The sequence below is a fragment of the Sceloporus undulatus genome, unplaced genomic scaffold, assembly GCF_019175285.1.
Source record: "Sceloporus undulatus isolate JIND9_A2432 ecotype Alabama unplaced genomic scaffold, SceUnd_v1.1 scaffold_12, whole genome shotgun sequence".
Taxonomy (NCBI): domain Eukaryota; kingdom Metazoa; phylum Chordata; class Lepidosauria; order Squamata; family Phrynosomatidae; genus Sceloporus; species Sceloporus undulatus.
The window spans coordinates 4,386,628-4,402,757 of NW_024802934.1; the positions used below are offsets into that span (position 1 = coordinate 4,386,628).

General features: G+C 38.3%; 1 protein-coding gene across 1 annotated transcript in view; it reads left to right on the forward strand.

Annotated features, from left to right (window-relative positions):
* The window catches only part of LOC121917200 (guanylyl cyclase-activating protein 3-like), a 29,209-nt gene extending 13,356 nt beyond the window's left edge, over nucleotides 1-15,853 (forward strand). Inside the window, exons 2-4 of the mRNA XM_042442943.1 lie at nucleotides 11,064-11,213; nucleotides 13,966-14,053; nucleotides 15,075-15,853. Of these exons, the coding sequence (XP_042298877.1) occupies nucleotides 11,064-11,213; nucleotides 13,966-14,053; nucleotides 15,075-15,205 (369 nt within the window). The 3' untranslated portion in view covers nucleotides 15,206-15,853. The remainder of the gene's footprint in view (nucleotides 1-11,063; nucleotides 11,214-13,965; nucleotides 14,054-15,074) is intronic.
* The last annotated feature ends 277 nt before the right edge of the window (nucleotides 15,854-16,130 follow it).

The following is a 16,130-nucleotide window of genomic DNA, read 5'->3' on the forward strand; positions in this document are numbered from 1 at the left end:
CACACCAGCCCCCATCAAAAGCTGTGCTCGTGTGTGTATGTGTGTGAGAGAGAGGGGGGGTGTTGAAAGAAACAGCATGGTGGCATCTATCTCCTCATCTCCCATCTATGCATGTTCATTTCTCCAAGGATACCCATCTGCCTTTTAGCAAAGCTTGAAAGAGTTACTCTTTTAGACTACAATTTCTAGAAACCCGCACTGGCCAGACAGGCTGTGGGACTGCAATCTAGGATTTACAGTCCAGTAAAGTTTTTTTTTCTAAGCTTTGCTTTTTTGTGTAGACCTAAAAAATTCAGGTAAAGGGGGTACAGAACTCTTCCTGTTTTAAACTGCACATATCAGGAAAAAGCATGGTTGCATTTTTGTTACATTTATATGTACTGTGGCTTGTTTTTATGTTGTACTTCACAAATGACTTATACAACGTTGACAAGCTTCAATATATTATTGAGAATCCAACAATTTATTGAGAACTTCTAATGTAATCTATTCCCATCGCCTTACATCAATGTCCAAGCTAAGACCCTGTCAGCAGACATTATGGTTTTTATCCACTTTTCTCCTAAATTGGTAGTTTCATATTGATACCTGACCTTCCTTGCTTCCAATTTGCAGCCCATCATTATAGTCTCTGTTAATAGTTCAAAGTATTGTCTCTCCAGCTTGTTTTAAGCTATTATGGTTAACCAGAACATCTTTTTCTATCTGTCCAATGAAAGCTGCACTCTAACATCATGTACATCAAGGAGAAACTCACCTCACTTCTCTCTGAAGCCTATCAAAAGAGCATTCCAAGCAAAATAAAGATCTTGAAAGCCAGCTGTGACAAGATTGCTCAGGGTGCCTTCATGTTTTTCCTGTGCCACATTTCCCAGCATGATAAGGAAATCACACAGATATGTCACACACACACACACACACACACACATATTGTCCAGCCCTGGAAAAGAGCTTAGCTCCTTGAGTTAAACGGAATACACTTGCATTGCTCCTTTGGTTTGAACAGATCACAATTAAGTATATAACTTTAGTAAGTTTAAATGCTTTGTGAAACATTAGCTGTAAATAAACAAGACTGATAAAAATAGTGCACTTAGAATGCCTTCATGTCATTTCTGATTTATGGTGAATCTATCACAGGGTTTTCTGAGGCTGAGAGTGTGTGACTCACACACAGTTAGGGGGGGGGGGGGTCCATGTCCGAGAGGGGAATTGATCTCCAGAGTCATATTCCAGTGCTCAAAGCATTACACCACTGGCTAAATTTCTACTCAAAAATAAATCTTGTTAATTTTGCATTGCCAGATGTCACTGATTATAAGGTATGACCTTTATTTGAAGACCAGAAACCTTGTCTCTTAAAGGAATTGCAAGTGTCTCTCTCTCTTTTCTTTTTTTTTAAAAAGTCTCCTAGGGTGCCAAAAAATATTGTATTTTGGAATGAGGGCCTTTCATAAACACAAAAATGTCTGTTATCATCTAATTTATGAATGTTGACAATATGTTAATTTGCAGAGAAATATATGTCTAGTTTTACTGAAATGAATATTTTCCTTTGATGTTTTGGTATTTGATAGAACACAAACTTGGTAACAGCTATTTCCTAAATATCCACCCTGCATAGCATAAATTTCTGCTGTGCTTATTGGCATTTTGAACATCTGTCAATCCTATATTAATTTCTGTAAGACTTGCATCTAGGTAAACAAGAATAGATTGCTTACATTTTTCTATCACTGTCCATACTCTTTTTATTTATAATATAGTTCCACAAAAAGGCAAAAACTAGATGGCAAGACTCTAGCTAATTTTAAAATTGTCATTGTATAGAATGTTTACATTCATCTCAGCTATTGCCTTGTTCGTCTTTGGATAAATTTAGTAAGGAATATTTGGATTACTTTATTTAAGCTGTTGGAATCCACCACTTGGCCAGACCCAATATTAGCCTATTCTTCCTATCATACTAAGGCTACTTAAGAAGTGTTTTAAAAGGCAAAGGGGATGGTTTAGTCGTCTTAAGCTTTGAGCCTAAAACACTGTCTAGGCTGACAGATTTATAATCTTTGTGCAAGTGTGAATTAGTTGTTGGCTATAGATAAATGATATTTCATGTTGAAATATAGAGATCATTTATCAAATTTATTCTTTTTTATATTTAAAAAACAAGGGTAACTTGGATGCCTAGATTGGAAGCTACTGTAATTCTGCTTATGAGTTCCTCCTTGTTCATAAACACAAATGGAGTGGCCCCTTAATTATCACCCACCAGAAAGGAAACACATCTTTCCCTCTGCACACCCCCAAAAGGACAGATTTGCATAAATTCATGTATGTTAATCATAGGACTGCAATGTAAAGCTGTGTTAAGTGAGACCAACTGCACTCCAGCATTTATTCCAAGAAAGCCATGCCACAGGAGCAGAAGGAAAGCCAGTGCTGTCTGAGTATTGGACTATGCCTCTGGAGACCAGGGTTCAAATCCCTACTAAGCTATGGAATTCCAATGGGTGATCACACTCTCTCCACCTCAAAGGAAGGCAAAGACAAACTCCCTTTCAGCAAGGACACCCCATCATACCTTTACCCGAGGATTACCATAAGTCAGATATGACTTCGGTATCTGCGGGGGATCCATTCCAGCCCCCCCCCCCAGATAACAAAATCTGTGGATGCTCAAGTTCCTTTGTTCCTTTGTGAGAGAGCCTTTTCAGTGGCTGCTCCCAGGCTACGAAGCTCCCTTCCATAAGAGGTGTTGGCCCTTGCTCTCTTTCTACCTGCATGCAAAGCCCTTTTTATTTAAGTAGATCTTTGGTGCCTACATTATTTGGCAGAAGTTAATTTTGAATATGGTGTGTTGTGCTCCCCCCCCCCTTTTAGTTATGTTTTCAAAATGTGTCTTAAACTATGTGTTTTTAAATAGAATTAGCTGGGGAGGTTAACTTTTGTAAAATAAGATTTTAGCTGGACTTAGTTTTCAAATTTTTATATGCCACTTTGAGTCCTTTGTCAGGAGAAAGGCAAGGTATGTATAAATAAAATAAAATAGAACAGGCCCTATCTGTACTACCCTAGAAAAAGAAAATCTGAGAAGAAATGTGAAACTGCTCCACTGCCACCCTGGGAGGTGGGGAGAGAATCTTTTTAAAACAACAACAACAACAACGGGAAAATATTACCTGTGCACAAACAACTCATTTATACCATTATTTTTATATTGGACTGTCTGCATACCTCCTATTTATCCTGAATATTTCAGTTCAGTTATTACTGAAAGAAACTCTATTCCTGTTGTTGTTTAATGCCATAGACTCAATAGCCAGTCCACAACCTTGTTGAGAATGGTAACTAACAGCTGGACTTACAATCAGGTTAATCCTAAAGTCAGAGGCTCTTGAAAATGTACAATATGTAATTGTTTTTCTGTTTCTTGTTACATATTTTGTGAAACTCAGTTTTGCCCAGATCCCAGCATTTTATGACTAGTTGGATTTTAATGATGTTGTGTTTAGATAATAGGTAGCTATGTAATTCTAAAATTATAGTCAGTATTTTAATGCAATGCTTATTCTAGAGCTGCAGTTAATTTACGCTGATGATATTTGGATGTCACAGAGAGACAGAATTCAAGGGAAACGTAGATTGTCAATGATGACTCACTATTTTATTACACGCCAGGTAATAGCTCTTATTTGGCATTCCAGCTTATGTCTCACCTAACACATTAGGGAAATAATGCAGGGTTTGCTATAGTGTTAATTCTCTGCCTTGCCATGGAGGTGAGGGGACAAAAATGAAAGGAGCCTCGGTATCCACGGGCTTGCCATCCGCACATTCAACCATCCACAGACAGCAAGCCCAAGTTCTTCCCACTGGCGGCGCAGCCATGTGGCTGCGCCACGATTAGGGACAGCCTCCATTATTCCCAGTTGCATTGCATGCATGCGGCCATGCCCCCATTAGGGACAACAAGTCCCATTATCTCTAATGGCAGTGTGATCATGCACATGCGCCACCACTGGCACAATGGGGGCTGTCCCTAATGACAGCATGGCCTTGTGCATGTGCAACCATTGGGGACAACAGGACTCAAGCATTCACAGATTTTGGTATCCATGGGGGTGTCCAGAACGGATCCACCATTGATATCAAGTCTGTATAAACAACATAAGTAGAATGCCAAGCAAAGAAAGAGGTAAAGAATTGTTCAAAACCCAAAGGCAAGGGAGTAAGGGACTGCTGTTCCTGCTTTCCTGCTTCTTTCCATCACATTTCCAGTGTGCTATTTGCTAACAGCACCTTGTGTGTGTTGTGTGCCTTCATGTTATTTCTGAATTATGGGGACCCTAAAGCAAACCTATCGTGGGATTTTCTTGGCAAGATTTGTTCAGAGGAGGTTTGCCATTTCTGTCTCCTAAGTCTGAGAGCATATGACTTGCCCAAGGTGACTCAGTGGGTTTCATGGCTGAGCTGGGAATCAAACCCTGGTTTCCAGAGTCGTAGTCCAACACTCAACGCACAATGCCACTCTAGCCTCCAACAGCACTTTAGTAGAGGGATTTTGGTCCTCATGACATGTTAAATTATCCATTTTAGTATGTAATTTTGCTATTTTGTGTCATCACTTTAATTTGAGAGTAAGAGGAGAGATTCTCATTATCTCTCTCTCTCTCTCTCTCTCTGTCTTTTATTTTTAAAATAGTACGCATGCAAAAGATCCTTCCCAGCCCTCTAGGGCTAATATTAGAGATTTAGGAAGCTTCTCAGAACTAGAGATCTAATACAAATCTAAACAAGGCATCTGTGTACCTTCTAATCCCTGCTCAATTGTGTAACTTCAGAGAACTGAGACACATTAAATAACTCTGTTTATTTGTTGACATGAGCCAGGACAGAAAGTTATGGGCTCTGTTGGTGTCCCACAGGAAAAGGCAACAACATTTTGTGCTGCCCTTATTTAAATGTTTAAAAATGGGAGATAAATCATTTTTCGGTCACCTTGTGTTTAAAGCTAGTAAAGCATCGACATTCTCATGCTTCTTGTTGTAAGTTCCACATATAAACAATTATTCAGTTGGTTGTAAAGATCTAGCTATGGGAGGGAGAGCTAGGTGTTGGCTTTCTAATAAGAATTCGGCCTACTCTATGAATTTTTTCTAGCATTGCATTAAACATAGGTTGAACATTTAGAAACAGAGCCTTGGTGTCCAAAGGAAAGGGGCAAGGAAATGTGAACACAAAAGTTATAAGAGTCTGAAGTGTAAAAGATTTTCAGGGTTACACTCTCTGGAAAGCTAGAAATTTGAGGACTAAAGGCAGGGGTAGGCAACCTGCAGCCCGCGGGCCAGATGCGGCTCGGCGAGGCCTTGGGACCGGCCCCAGCCCAGTCCTGCCGCCGATTGCCGCCGGGGCCTTTGGAGGGCAATTGTCTATAGAAGCCTCAGAAACATGCATTTATATTAACATTTTTTAAAAAATCAGCAAATTTTTTTGCGTGTCCTCCACTTTTTTAAAAAAAATGTCCACCATTTGAAAATGTTGTCCTACATTTGTCTCGGTTTATTTATTTATTTAATTTTTTTTCAAAAAAATTATTACATTATTTATTTTTTGGCTTGGCCCCCTCCCCCCCAGTTGTCTGAGGGACAGCAACCCGGCCCCCGGCTCAAAAAGGTTGCCTACCCCTGACTAAAGGAAATTTTCATTTGGGTGAAAGAATTCTTATTTGGGATCAATAACCCCATCCCACCCCCAGCAGCTACATCTCTGACATGGATGCAAATTTAAATTCATTCTCCTCAACTGGATCCTGTACAAGGAGAAAGGATATTAATTTAATTAATTAATTAACTCCTTCAGCTTAATTAATTAAATTAAATAACTCCTTCAGCTTTCCAAAAGTAATTCATTAAACATAACTGTCATTGATATAATGAATTACATATATCGGCTATATCGCAGTTCTTCAAGACACCCCTATGAGGTTCTCAAAAGGAAAAACAAGAAAGAGCATAGCAAAGCTCCCTCTTGTGTCTAGTTGGACTCACAGGAGCAACTGCCCACGCAATACGTGGGAAACTGCTATTCAAAACAATCCTGAGAAAACACCAGTTGCACATCTCAGGACTAGGCCCTTGGAAACAGTCACTATATGAAGAGGCTACAAATGTCCAGGAATTAGCTTCATTTGTAAAGGCAAAGCACTGGCATTAGGGTTTTACCATTCCAGTATGAACATGTTGAGATTTCCCTCCCTAAAAAAAGTATTTCTGGAATGATTTCTATTGCGACCCCTTAAAGAATTCTGGGGATTATCAACACTGTTCTAAATATAAAGGGATAATGGTCTTGTTAAGCTTGTTAGCTTATTACGTTATCCTTGCATAATGTCCTCATGCTTTCCATGTCCCATTCGACATTTAGTGGATGCAACACACTCTGGTGGCTGTGTGCAAGGACTTGGTTTTTGAGCAAAAATGTAAATCTTCACTGATTTTGTTATCACATGTAAGAATAAGTACGTTCAGTATATTTCTGCCCATTATGCAAGAATATGGAGGTTTCTCCATACTTTTTGATTATTATTCATGCTACAGGACTTTTTAAAAACAGATTTATGCAAAAAACAAAACAAAAAACACAGAAAAATATGGGCAGGCATCCTGTTCAACAGTTATGAGAACATGTACAAAACAGCATCTGATACTTTTCAAACTATTATATTTTCTTTCAAGTAAAATTATTTTCAGGTTTTGCAAGGTGTTTTTATTAAATAAATTAACAGGAAAAACATCCAGCTGGAACCTCCACCCACAAAAAAACAATGTTCCTAGAGGTATCCATTTAAAAGTAGAGTGAGTATACATGAAATTACACACTGTGATCTTATATTTTAACAAGTCTGCTTCAGTCACTGGTTTGTCATATACTTACAATTGCTAAAATCTGTTAAGCATCCCTGCATGCCCTGCACTGTTTTTTTTGAGTTCTTGCGGCAGCGCGAGCATAACACTGCTCCATTGCTCCATTCGGACGCAGTGCTGCAGTGACGTCATCACTGCGCATGCCATCTATACAGCACTGTGCAGCGATAACACCCTAGTTACGCGCTAGGGTTGCGGGGCATGTGGGCGCTCCGCCCCAAGGCAACCCTAGCACGTGACAAGGCCGTCATTCAGGGCCCGTCTGTATCGGGCCCATGACATGAAAACCACCAGGTAAATTTAGCCATCAACCGTATGCCAAGAAATCATTCAGTCACTGATTTCACAAGCAGAGTTTCCACACATTATAAGGGAAAAGGTTCTTCGATACCTTTCGTAGCCCTTTGCCCTAAATTCCTAGATTTATACATGAGTATATACAGTACTTGAGCTATGTTTGTACTTTATCATATTTGCAAAATAAGTACTGGTCACTGAATTTCAAATGGGTCTAGTGGATCTGTGTCCCTTCACTACTGAATTTGGAATATTTATTGGAGAATTTGCTAGCAATAAGAGTGTTCTATTGGTTTCAACTCAAAAGAGTTGGGAAGCATTTTGTACACTATAAACTTGGTATGTTTGATTCCTCATTATATGGTTAAATTCCTAAATAGGCATAACTGTATTTTAAAATATTACATTTGGACACACATCACATGCAGGATTCCTGTTCATGTTTTACACGTGCATATGTTCCCCTATGGAAATCTTTTGCCCAATGTACAACATCTGCATTTAGTTCAAGGTTACAGAAGCTGAGTTGCATCTATGATGCCACTGCAGATGTAGAGGCACATTTGGTTGTGTTTTACTTGCACATCCAGTTGCCATTTAAGACAACAGTTGCTTAACATCACAAGGGAGGTTTATCATGAGTAAATCACTATGAAATGGTCCAAAATCGTGAAAAAAGCGCGATTGGGGTTCACACCCCCGCACACTTCTCATGAAGGTCCTGTTATTGCCAAATGGCGGCTCCAAGGACAAGCAAGTGCCAACACCTCCATGACAATCTACTGACAGGAGAAGTGCACTTGGGTGTGAATCTCCATCCCACTTTTTTCACGATTTTGGATGATTTCATGGAGATTTACTCATGAAAGTCTCCCATGTGATATTCAATGCATAACTCCAGAAGCAGAGATTTATACTACAAAACTCTAATGTAAGATTGTGGTTTATATTGTATATATATATTCACAGTATCTTAGAATATTAGAGTTGGGAGGGACCACAAGGGCCAGTTAGTTCATCTAGTGATGTTGTCTAATCACTAGATAGCACTACAGTTAGTGGTATAAACATACAAAGTTTCTATAACAGAATATCTTAGTGGAGGACATTTTATTCCTCCATGATATGCAGTAGAGCAGAGCATATTGTGACCATCACTGTCTCTCAAATACAATTTTTTCTTTTTTTTAACTAAGTAATAATTTTCTGCACATTTGTTCAATGCGGCATTAAGCTGGAATTTATGATATGACACTCATTACTCAACAGATTAGATTATATAGGCCTAAACTGAATTGGCAGTCCACACTACAGTAGATCCACTATATTGATTTGTGAATGTTAAATCAACACTTACTTAATTCTATTGATTCAGTAGATCTGCTTTAGTTGGGCTTAGTAAAGGGATTTAGATTGGATTGTGTTGTAAACCCTTCCAGATATTAAGTGCAACTCCCAGCAGTCCTACCCAGCACAGTCAATGGTGATGAAAGTTGGGAGTTGCAACTCCACAACACCTAGGGGGAAATGATTCCCACCCCAATTCAGACCATCACCTAACTAATTATAATGAAGCTTGGATTGCTCAGCTAGGCTGCAAGCTTGTGCACCGTCACCTGGGAATAAGCCTCAATTTAATACAGTGATATGTTCCTCTGAGTAAACAATGTAAGATTGCAAAGAAAAATATTTATGAAGAAAACCAATCTCAAGGTGCAAGAGTTAATGTGACTTCTTAATGTGAACAGCCTATTAAAAGAAAGATATGAACCGCTTATTTTTTTTCCTCCTTCACAAAAAGTTTACTTTTATGTGTGCACCAAATCCTCATCTGCATGGTATTAATCAGTTTTTACAGATTTTTTTTTAAAATCTTGAATATGTAATTGTGAGTTTCTACAATAGCAGATTGCTTCAGTGTCTTTGCCTGGATTTAACTAATTAGAATAATAAAAGCAGCAATGCTTGGATTAAAAGCACCAAAACATAGATTGCCAAATTACAGTGTGCTCGCCCCATATGCAGCTTTCATCTTATGCTGAAGCTGCGCTGTAATAAAAAGAATGGAACGTGCGCCCGTGAGGCTTGAGCATACACGTTTTTTGCCTTATGTGTGAGGGTCCAGAATGGATCCCCCACATAAGGGAAGGGGCCACTGTATATCAAAAGTGTCCATAACTTGGTCGGCACATACTGTTTCGGAATTATTGTGGTTAAATATCTTAATAAGAAACTTGGTGTAATTAAAAATATCTAGACTCAGACTATGAAATTATTGAGATTGGTGTGAATTATTTATGTCTGTTTTTCCAACAGGTATTGAAACTGATTAATGTTACACACATAGCTGGAATTTTTTAAAAAGCATGAACAATCTTACAAAGAAGCTCTTCTGTGACTAAGCTGTCTATACATATGGCTGTGCCCATATTATTCAGATATTTACATTTTTGTTTTCATGTACTCTAGAAGTTTTCTTTTCAGTGATTGCTGAGCATTCCTGTCTTAAAATTGTCATATCATTTTTCTTCATACTTTAAACTTCTCAATTTAAATTGCACTAATGTTTAAAGACTAACGTGTTTCTTCCCCACTCCATTCACCACTTCTTTTCTTTTTGTCAAAATATAACATGTCAATAGAACTGGTAAACCATGGCCTGAAACCTTTGGGTAGTCTGAACTGGAGTAAGCCCATTGAATCAATTGGATTTACCTATTTTTATTTATTTTATTTATTACCAAAGTTATAACTGCCCTGTACCTGAATGTCTCAGTTTGACCTACAATGAAATCCATTCAAGCAATTTAAAGTAATTTACAAGTAATTAATGCAGTAATAGATAACCCCTTTAAAAACATATTAAACAAGATGGCAATATAAAATGTACACACTGAAAGAGTAAGTGAATAAAATGAATAAAATAATTAGATCCCAAAGGTTTTTTTACTAAAAAAAAAAAAAAAGTTTCAACGTGGTGCCAGAATGAAGCCATCACTGTTACCAATTGGGCTTCTAAGTGAACAGTATTCTACAACCAGTGCGCCACAGCATATAAAACTTTCTCCTGTGTCCTCCCATAGTATTAAGATCCCAAGACATTTAGGATTTTAAATGCCACAAGCACCTTGAGTTTAGACAACTACAGTATGTGTTGATTCACCATTCAGCCATTGATTCAATGAGTCTATCTAGCTGGAACTAATAAAATTCAGTACCATGTCATCTAGGTAAACTATTGGAAGTATGTTAAAGAAATTTCTTACACATCCATAGTCATGGCATACATTTTCTTCTTCTCCCTCCCCCCTCTCCCTCTCTCTTTCTCTCTCTCTTTCACATACACATGTAGATTTTTTTTCTTTGACAGCAGCACAAGTTGCTATTGATCCAGTATTTCTCCACATGAAATGTCATGTTTTCTAAGCCTTCCTTATCCACAGATTTTTTATCCACAGATTCAAGCATTCACGGCTTGGGAATATTCAAAAAAGTATAAATTCCAAATAGCAAACCTTGATTTCCCATTTTATATAAGGTGCATCATTTTGCTATGCCATTATATTTAATGGGACTTGGTCATCCAAAGATTTTATTATCCAGGGGGATCCTGGAACCAAACACCAGAGGATAACAAGGACCCACTGTATTTCAAAAACTTGAACAGTAAATGTTGTTCCGTTTTGGTTGTCCTTACAAAGGGCCACCAAAATACAGACTTTTGAATCATGCTTTCTAAATAACTGTACTCTTTTTTACAGATAATGGTGCACTTATTAATGTTATTGCCTGAATAAATAAAAGACTATACAGGTTACAAAATACCTTTCCTTTCTTTTTCAGGATGGATTTATTGACTTCTTGGAATTTATAGCTGCAATAAATCTGGTCTTACGAGGCAAAATTGACCAGAAATTGAAATGGTATTTTAAGCTATATGATGCTGATGGAAATGGAACTATTGACAAAAAAGAACTCGTAAGCATATTTTCGGTAAGCAAAAATAGTGGGCCCACCACATTAGCAGGTTAAGCATTTATGGATTTGATTATTCAGATTACTGTATTTGCCACTGCCTCTGCTACTGCCCTATGCCACATTTAACATGGGCTTTGATAACACTGGTGTCACTGGAAGAAAATCAAATTGGTGGGGTGGCTGAGCCTGGCCGTGTACATGTTCCCTTGCTTGCTCACTCATGTAGATGGGTGGAGATGGGATGCACAATGATGAAGCATGTGTGCATTCCTTCACTCACTTGTATAGGTAGGCAAAGGAAAAGGGATATGTTGAATCTCCCTTTTCTCCACTGCCCACCCTGTCCCATACCCTTCCCACACAAGTGAGTGATTGAGTGAGCAAGGGAATTTGCACACAGCCAGGCCCAGCCACCCCACCTCCCCACCTGGGAAGATATTTGTGGATTTTTCACTTTCACAGGGCCCTGCATTCCTAACTCCCACAAATGGTGAAGGGTGACTATGGCCCAGTACAGACCACAGAAAAGGGGCGGTCCGCAGCCCCTCTTTCCATGGTGGATTGGGGCCAGGGCAGCCTCACCAGCAGCCCAGATGGCCCAATCTGACACTTTTCCAGGCCAGGCCTTTAAAGAGGTGTCCATGGGGCTTCATGGAGAAAGAGGAGAAAGGGGACGCCCGGCCCTTTTCTCTTTTACATGGCTGGCGCAGCCATGTAGAGGCTGCGCCAGCAATGCGCACGTGCAAAAGTAGCTCTGTTTGGGAGTTTCCTTTCCATGACGTTGAAAGGGCGCCCCAAGCGCCCTGCAACGTCTCGGTGATGTCAGGCGTATGCCAGTCCATTTGGACACAGTGCATGCTTGTTAACATGAGTGTGCCGCGCGTATGGATGTGCACCTCCAAAATGGCACCGTCCATATGAACTAGGGCTGGGGAGCATGCAGTTGCTGCATGCTCCCCAGTCCTAGTTTTGGCCCTGCTAGGACGGAACTTCTGCACTGTCTATATTGGGCCTATAGTACAGGTTAAGTCTCCCTTATCTGAAATGCTAGGGACCAGAAGTGTTTGGGATTTCAGATTCTTTTTGACTTTTGAATAGCTGTATTTGCATATACATACATAATGAGCTATATCAGAGTTGGGACCCAAATCTAAACACAAAATTCTTTTATGTTTCATTTACACCTTATACTCTTACATCACCTTTCACCATAGGGCAAAGAGTTTCCTGTTTAGGGAAAGCATTTGGTTCTTGGATTTTATGTGATGTTGTATTACATTACACAGGCCTGCTATGAAAAAAAAATTTTTTTTCAGTAATATAGTTGTTTTTAATGTATTTTTCAGTGCTGAATTTTTTTAAAAAAACAAAAAATTGTAACATACACAGTTCTTTCATAAATTCAATATTAGGTCGTCAACTCAGCTTTGATTAAGTGTGGACACTAATGTTCCCAGTGCAATTCCTTTTACTACTTTGGAGCAGATTTTTGCACTTTATATCAGCAAATTGAAGTGATTTAAAAGTCTCTTATCGAAGACTTTAACCCCTTTCTTACCATTTGCAAGACCATTTCATTCAGTCACATATTACAAGACAGAAACGTCAGAACAAACTGTGAAAAAGCTGTATGTGATGGAACAAATCTGAGGTTATTTTTGGATCTGGACTGCCAAATTTTTATAAAACTAGCATGCATTTTTTAAAAAGATTTTATGATCCTCAGTTTGTAGGCCTATGTTATCTAGCTGTTTGTCTAGAGAGCCTGAGTGGTGCAAAGGTTTGACTGCTGGCTTCAGAGGAAGGCGCTAGCAAAACTCCTCTAAACAAATCTTGCTAAGTAAACCCTTTGAAATGGTTGCCTTAAGGTCTCTGTAAGTCAGAGATGACTTGAAAACACACTACAACCACCACCTCTGTCTTTACTACTGTATGTTTTATAGTTTTATTGTATTTCATTTCTGTTAGCCACACCGTATGGCATGTAAATATTAGAAAATGGGAATATGATGTTTTATATAATTAAATAAACGCTACACTCCAGGTCTTATTATAACATCTAACATTCCCTTTACAATAGCCTTTACAAACTTTCTGAAAAAGCATATAATAGTGTATGGGATGGTGTGATTTCTTAAATGTAGTCTTCTTTCTGATGTGCTCATTTATTTTTTGAATGGCTCATTTGATTATGTTTTACATGATGCATAACATCATCTGTAGTACATCTGTAAAACCTGTATTAGTGAGAATGTATATTCTTTATTTAAATTGCTCCCTTCTACTTCTCTCCCACATAAGCAGAGCAAGTTGCTCAAAGGTACTTTTAGGGTGCTGGTGCTTAATTTATTATGATGCTCACTTCATTAGAAGGATTAACTCAAATATAATTTTATTTGTGATGAGAAAAGTTGTGTAAGCTTTGTCACCGTGTACGTACAGCGGTACAGGTTAATCCTGAAATTAAATAGCACTGATCATAGTGCAAATCCTGAAAGACCTAATTCTCTAGGGTATGATAAAAATGTAGTTGTGTTTCAGAATAAATTGCATGGGCTGATAGGGCCTTCAATGATATGCAAATTAGATCCTAATCCCTTAGGCTCTGTTGTATGTATTTAATTTCCAGATTTCATTGCTGGAGATTTTACTGGAAATCATATCTGTTACCCCACTCATATGCTGCAAATGCTGAGTGGCAGAACCACTGTCATTTATATTTGTAATATGAAGACATGTTGACATGTTTGCTCTGTTATGTCTTCAGGCTATTCAAGCCCTCAATGGCAACCAAGAATTGACACCTGAAGAATTCTCAAACATGGTATTCCAGAAGATAGATGTAAACAATGATGGTAAGATTGTATGCAGGGGTGAGGCTTCCCCCTTTGGGTCCAAAATCTCTGTGCACACAGCACAAGATTCAGAAATACTTCAAATATATCTCCATATCACCAGTTCTATATAGATCTTCCCTAAGTGAAAGGAGTTTTAGATTTGGTAACAGTCATGGACTCCCTTTCACATGAAGGAGCTCTATGAATCCATATAGAAGTCTTTCGTTAACCAATTGAATGCAAGGGATCAACGTCCAACATCATCTCAGTGTGGTGTAAATAGCCACTGGCAGAGTTACACTCTATTAGTGTTACCCACTTATTATACTGAGTACCACCATAGCACACCATATGAGAAATGCTGAATGTGCATAGCTGTCATCTGACAGTGCAAAGTGAAATGCACTGAAAGAGTATAGAATGCATATTGATGCACTGGTGCATTATTCCACATCTATGACAGTTCCAGTTTATAGAACTGCAGACCCACCACTAGCTAAGTACAGTATGTCCATTCTGCATTGTCCAAAAGCCACTCTATATGTAACCACAATTTATACTAATGTATGTCACCACCAGGATTCTGGCCATGCACAGGACACAGGATATGACCCATGGTGCCTCATGACATGCTCCTTTTCATGTGGAAAGTGATTTCATCTTATAGGCCATGCAAAATTTAAAGGATGGAATTCCATGAAACATTTTACCTTGAAACAGTCAAATGTAGTAAGGCAGTGATTTTCCCAAGCACAATGGATGCTTTATAATTGTTACAATAATATAATGTTGTATCTCCCATCCAGTTCTGAATTTCTCAAAGGCATGATATTTTGGAACATTGCTGTCTCTAACCATGATGTCAGTCTTTCATCCTCTAGATGTTTGGGACCTCAGCTCCCAGAGGTCCCAGCCAATATGACCAATGCTTAGGAATTCTGGGAGCTGAAGTCCAAAACATATAGAGAACCAAAGGTTGAGAAGCACAGGACTTGTAATCACTTGTATTAATTCCTAAATCTTTATGCTTTCATTTTAGGGGAACTGTCTTTAGATGAGTTCATTAATGGAGTTGAAAGTGATGAACAACTCCTGGAAATGATTTCAAAGAGCTTTGACCTTTCCAATGTACTGAAAGTTATACAAAGTGGGAGAAGACACAGCATCTGATACTTTCGTACTGCAAAGAGGACTTGCAGTAAAAGAACAATGCAAGAAACCTATTCAGTATTAACACAAAATGTTACATTTCCTATCTACTGTTCAACACGTAAGAAGTTCCAGGTGGAATTATCAATTCAGACATGTCCATCATCTGTTTTCCCCTACCTCCAAGTGGATGTGGCAGCCACTGCAAGAACACAAAACTTTGTCTACTTACAACACAAAAACTATTTAGTTTAATACAAATAAAGCACTGTCTATCAGCACCTGTAATGGGGGGAAACCTTCTGGTTTGGAAAAAGTGGACTTCTCCGGAAGATAGAACTGACAAATTGTTTCTTTTAAGTGCTGCTTGTTTAACTTGCAATTTACAATGTGCTGATAAACCAGTAGATAAGATTGGCTTCCTTCTAGATCAATTAAGGATGAGGGATGGTTTGCATTAACTTAACATTTGAACTAATCAGCGCTTTAAAAAAGGAATGGATTATCTGGGAAACACCTCAATCAGCTTATGGGTCCAAAGATAAAAATCCAGTTGGGAAAGCTGTTTATCACTTTGGTATAATTATTATTACATCTGTAAATTAATGTGACTTAAGGCTTTGATGTTTCAACTCATTTACATTTTTTTCTTTTTTCTTTTAAACGTTTATGATACAGGGTTTTTTGTTTGTTTTTTAAAGAAAGGTTTAACCTTTTTAGAAAAAGCTTTACATTTGTCATGCTGTGACATCATAGGTGGAGAAAATAATTAAAACTGCAGAGGAAGCATGTAAAAACATCAGGACTTTAGTGATCAAAGATTAATTCTGTTACTGTACTTTAAAAGAAAATTATGCTTATTTGATTCAAAAGGAGCCTAGTTTGCACAGCCTCCATTCCCCTAGTGTTTATAACATATATATATATATATATATATATATATATA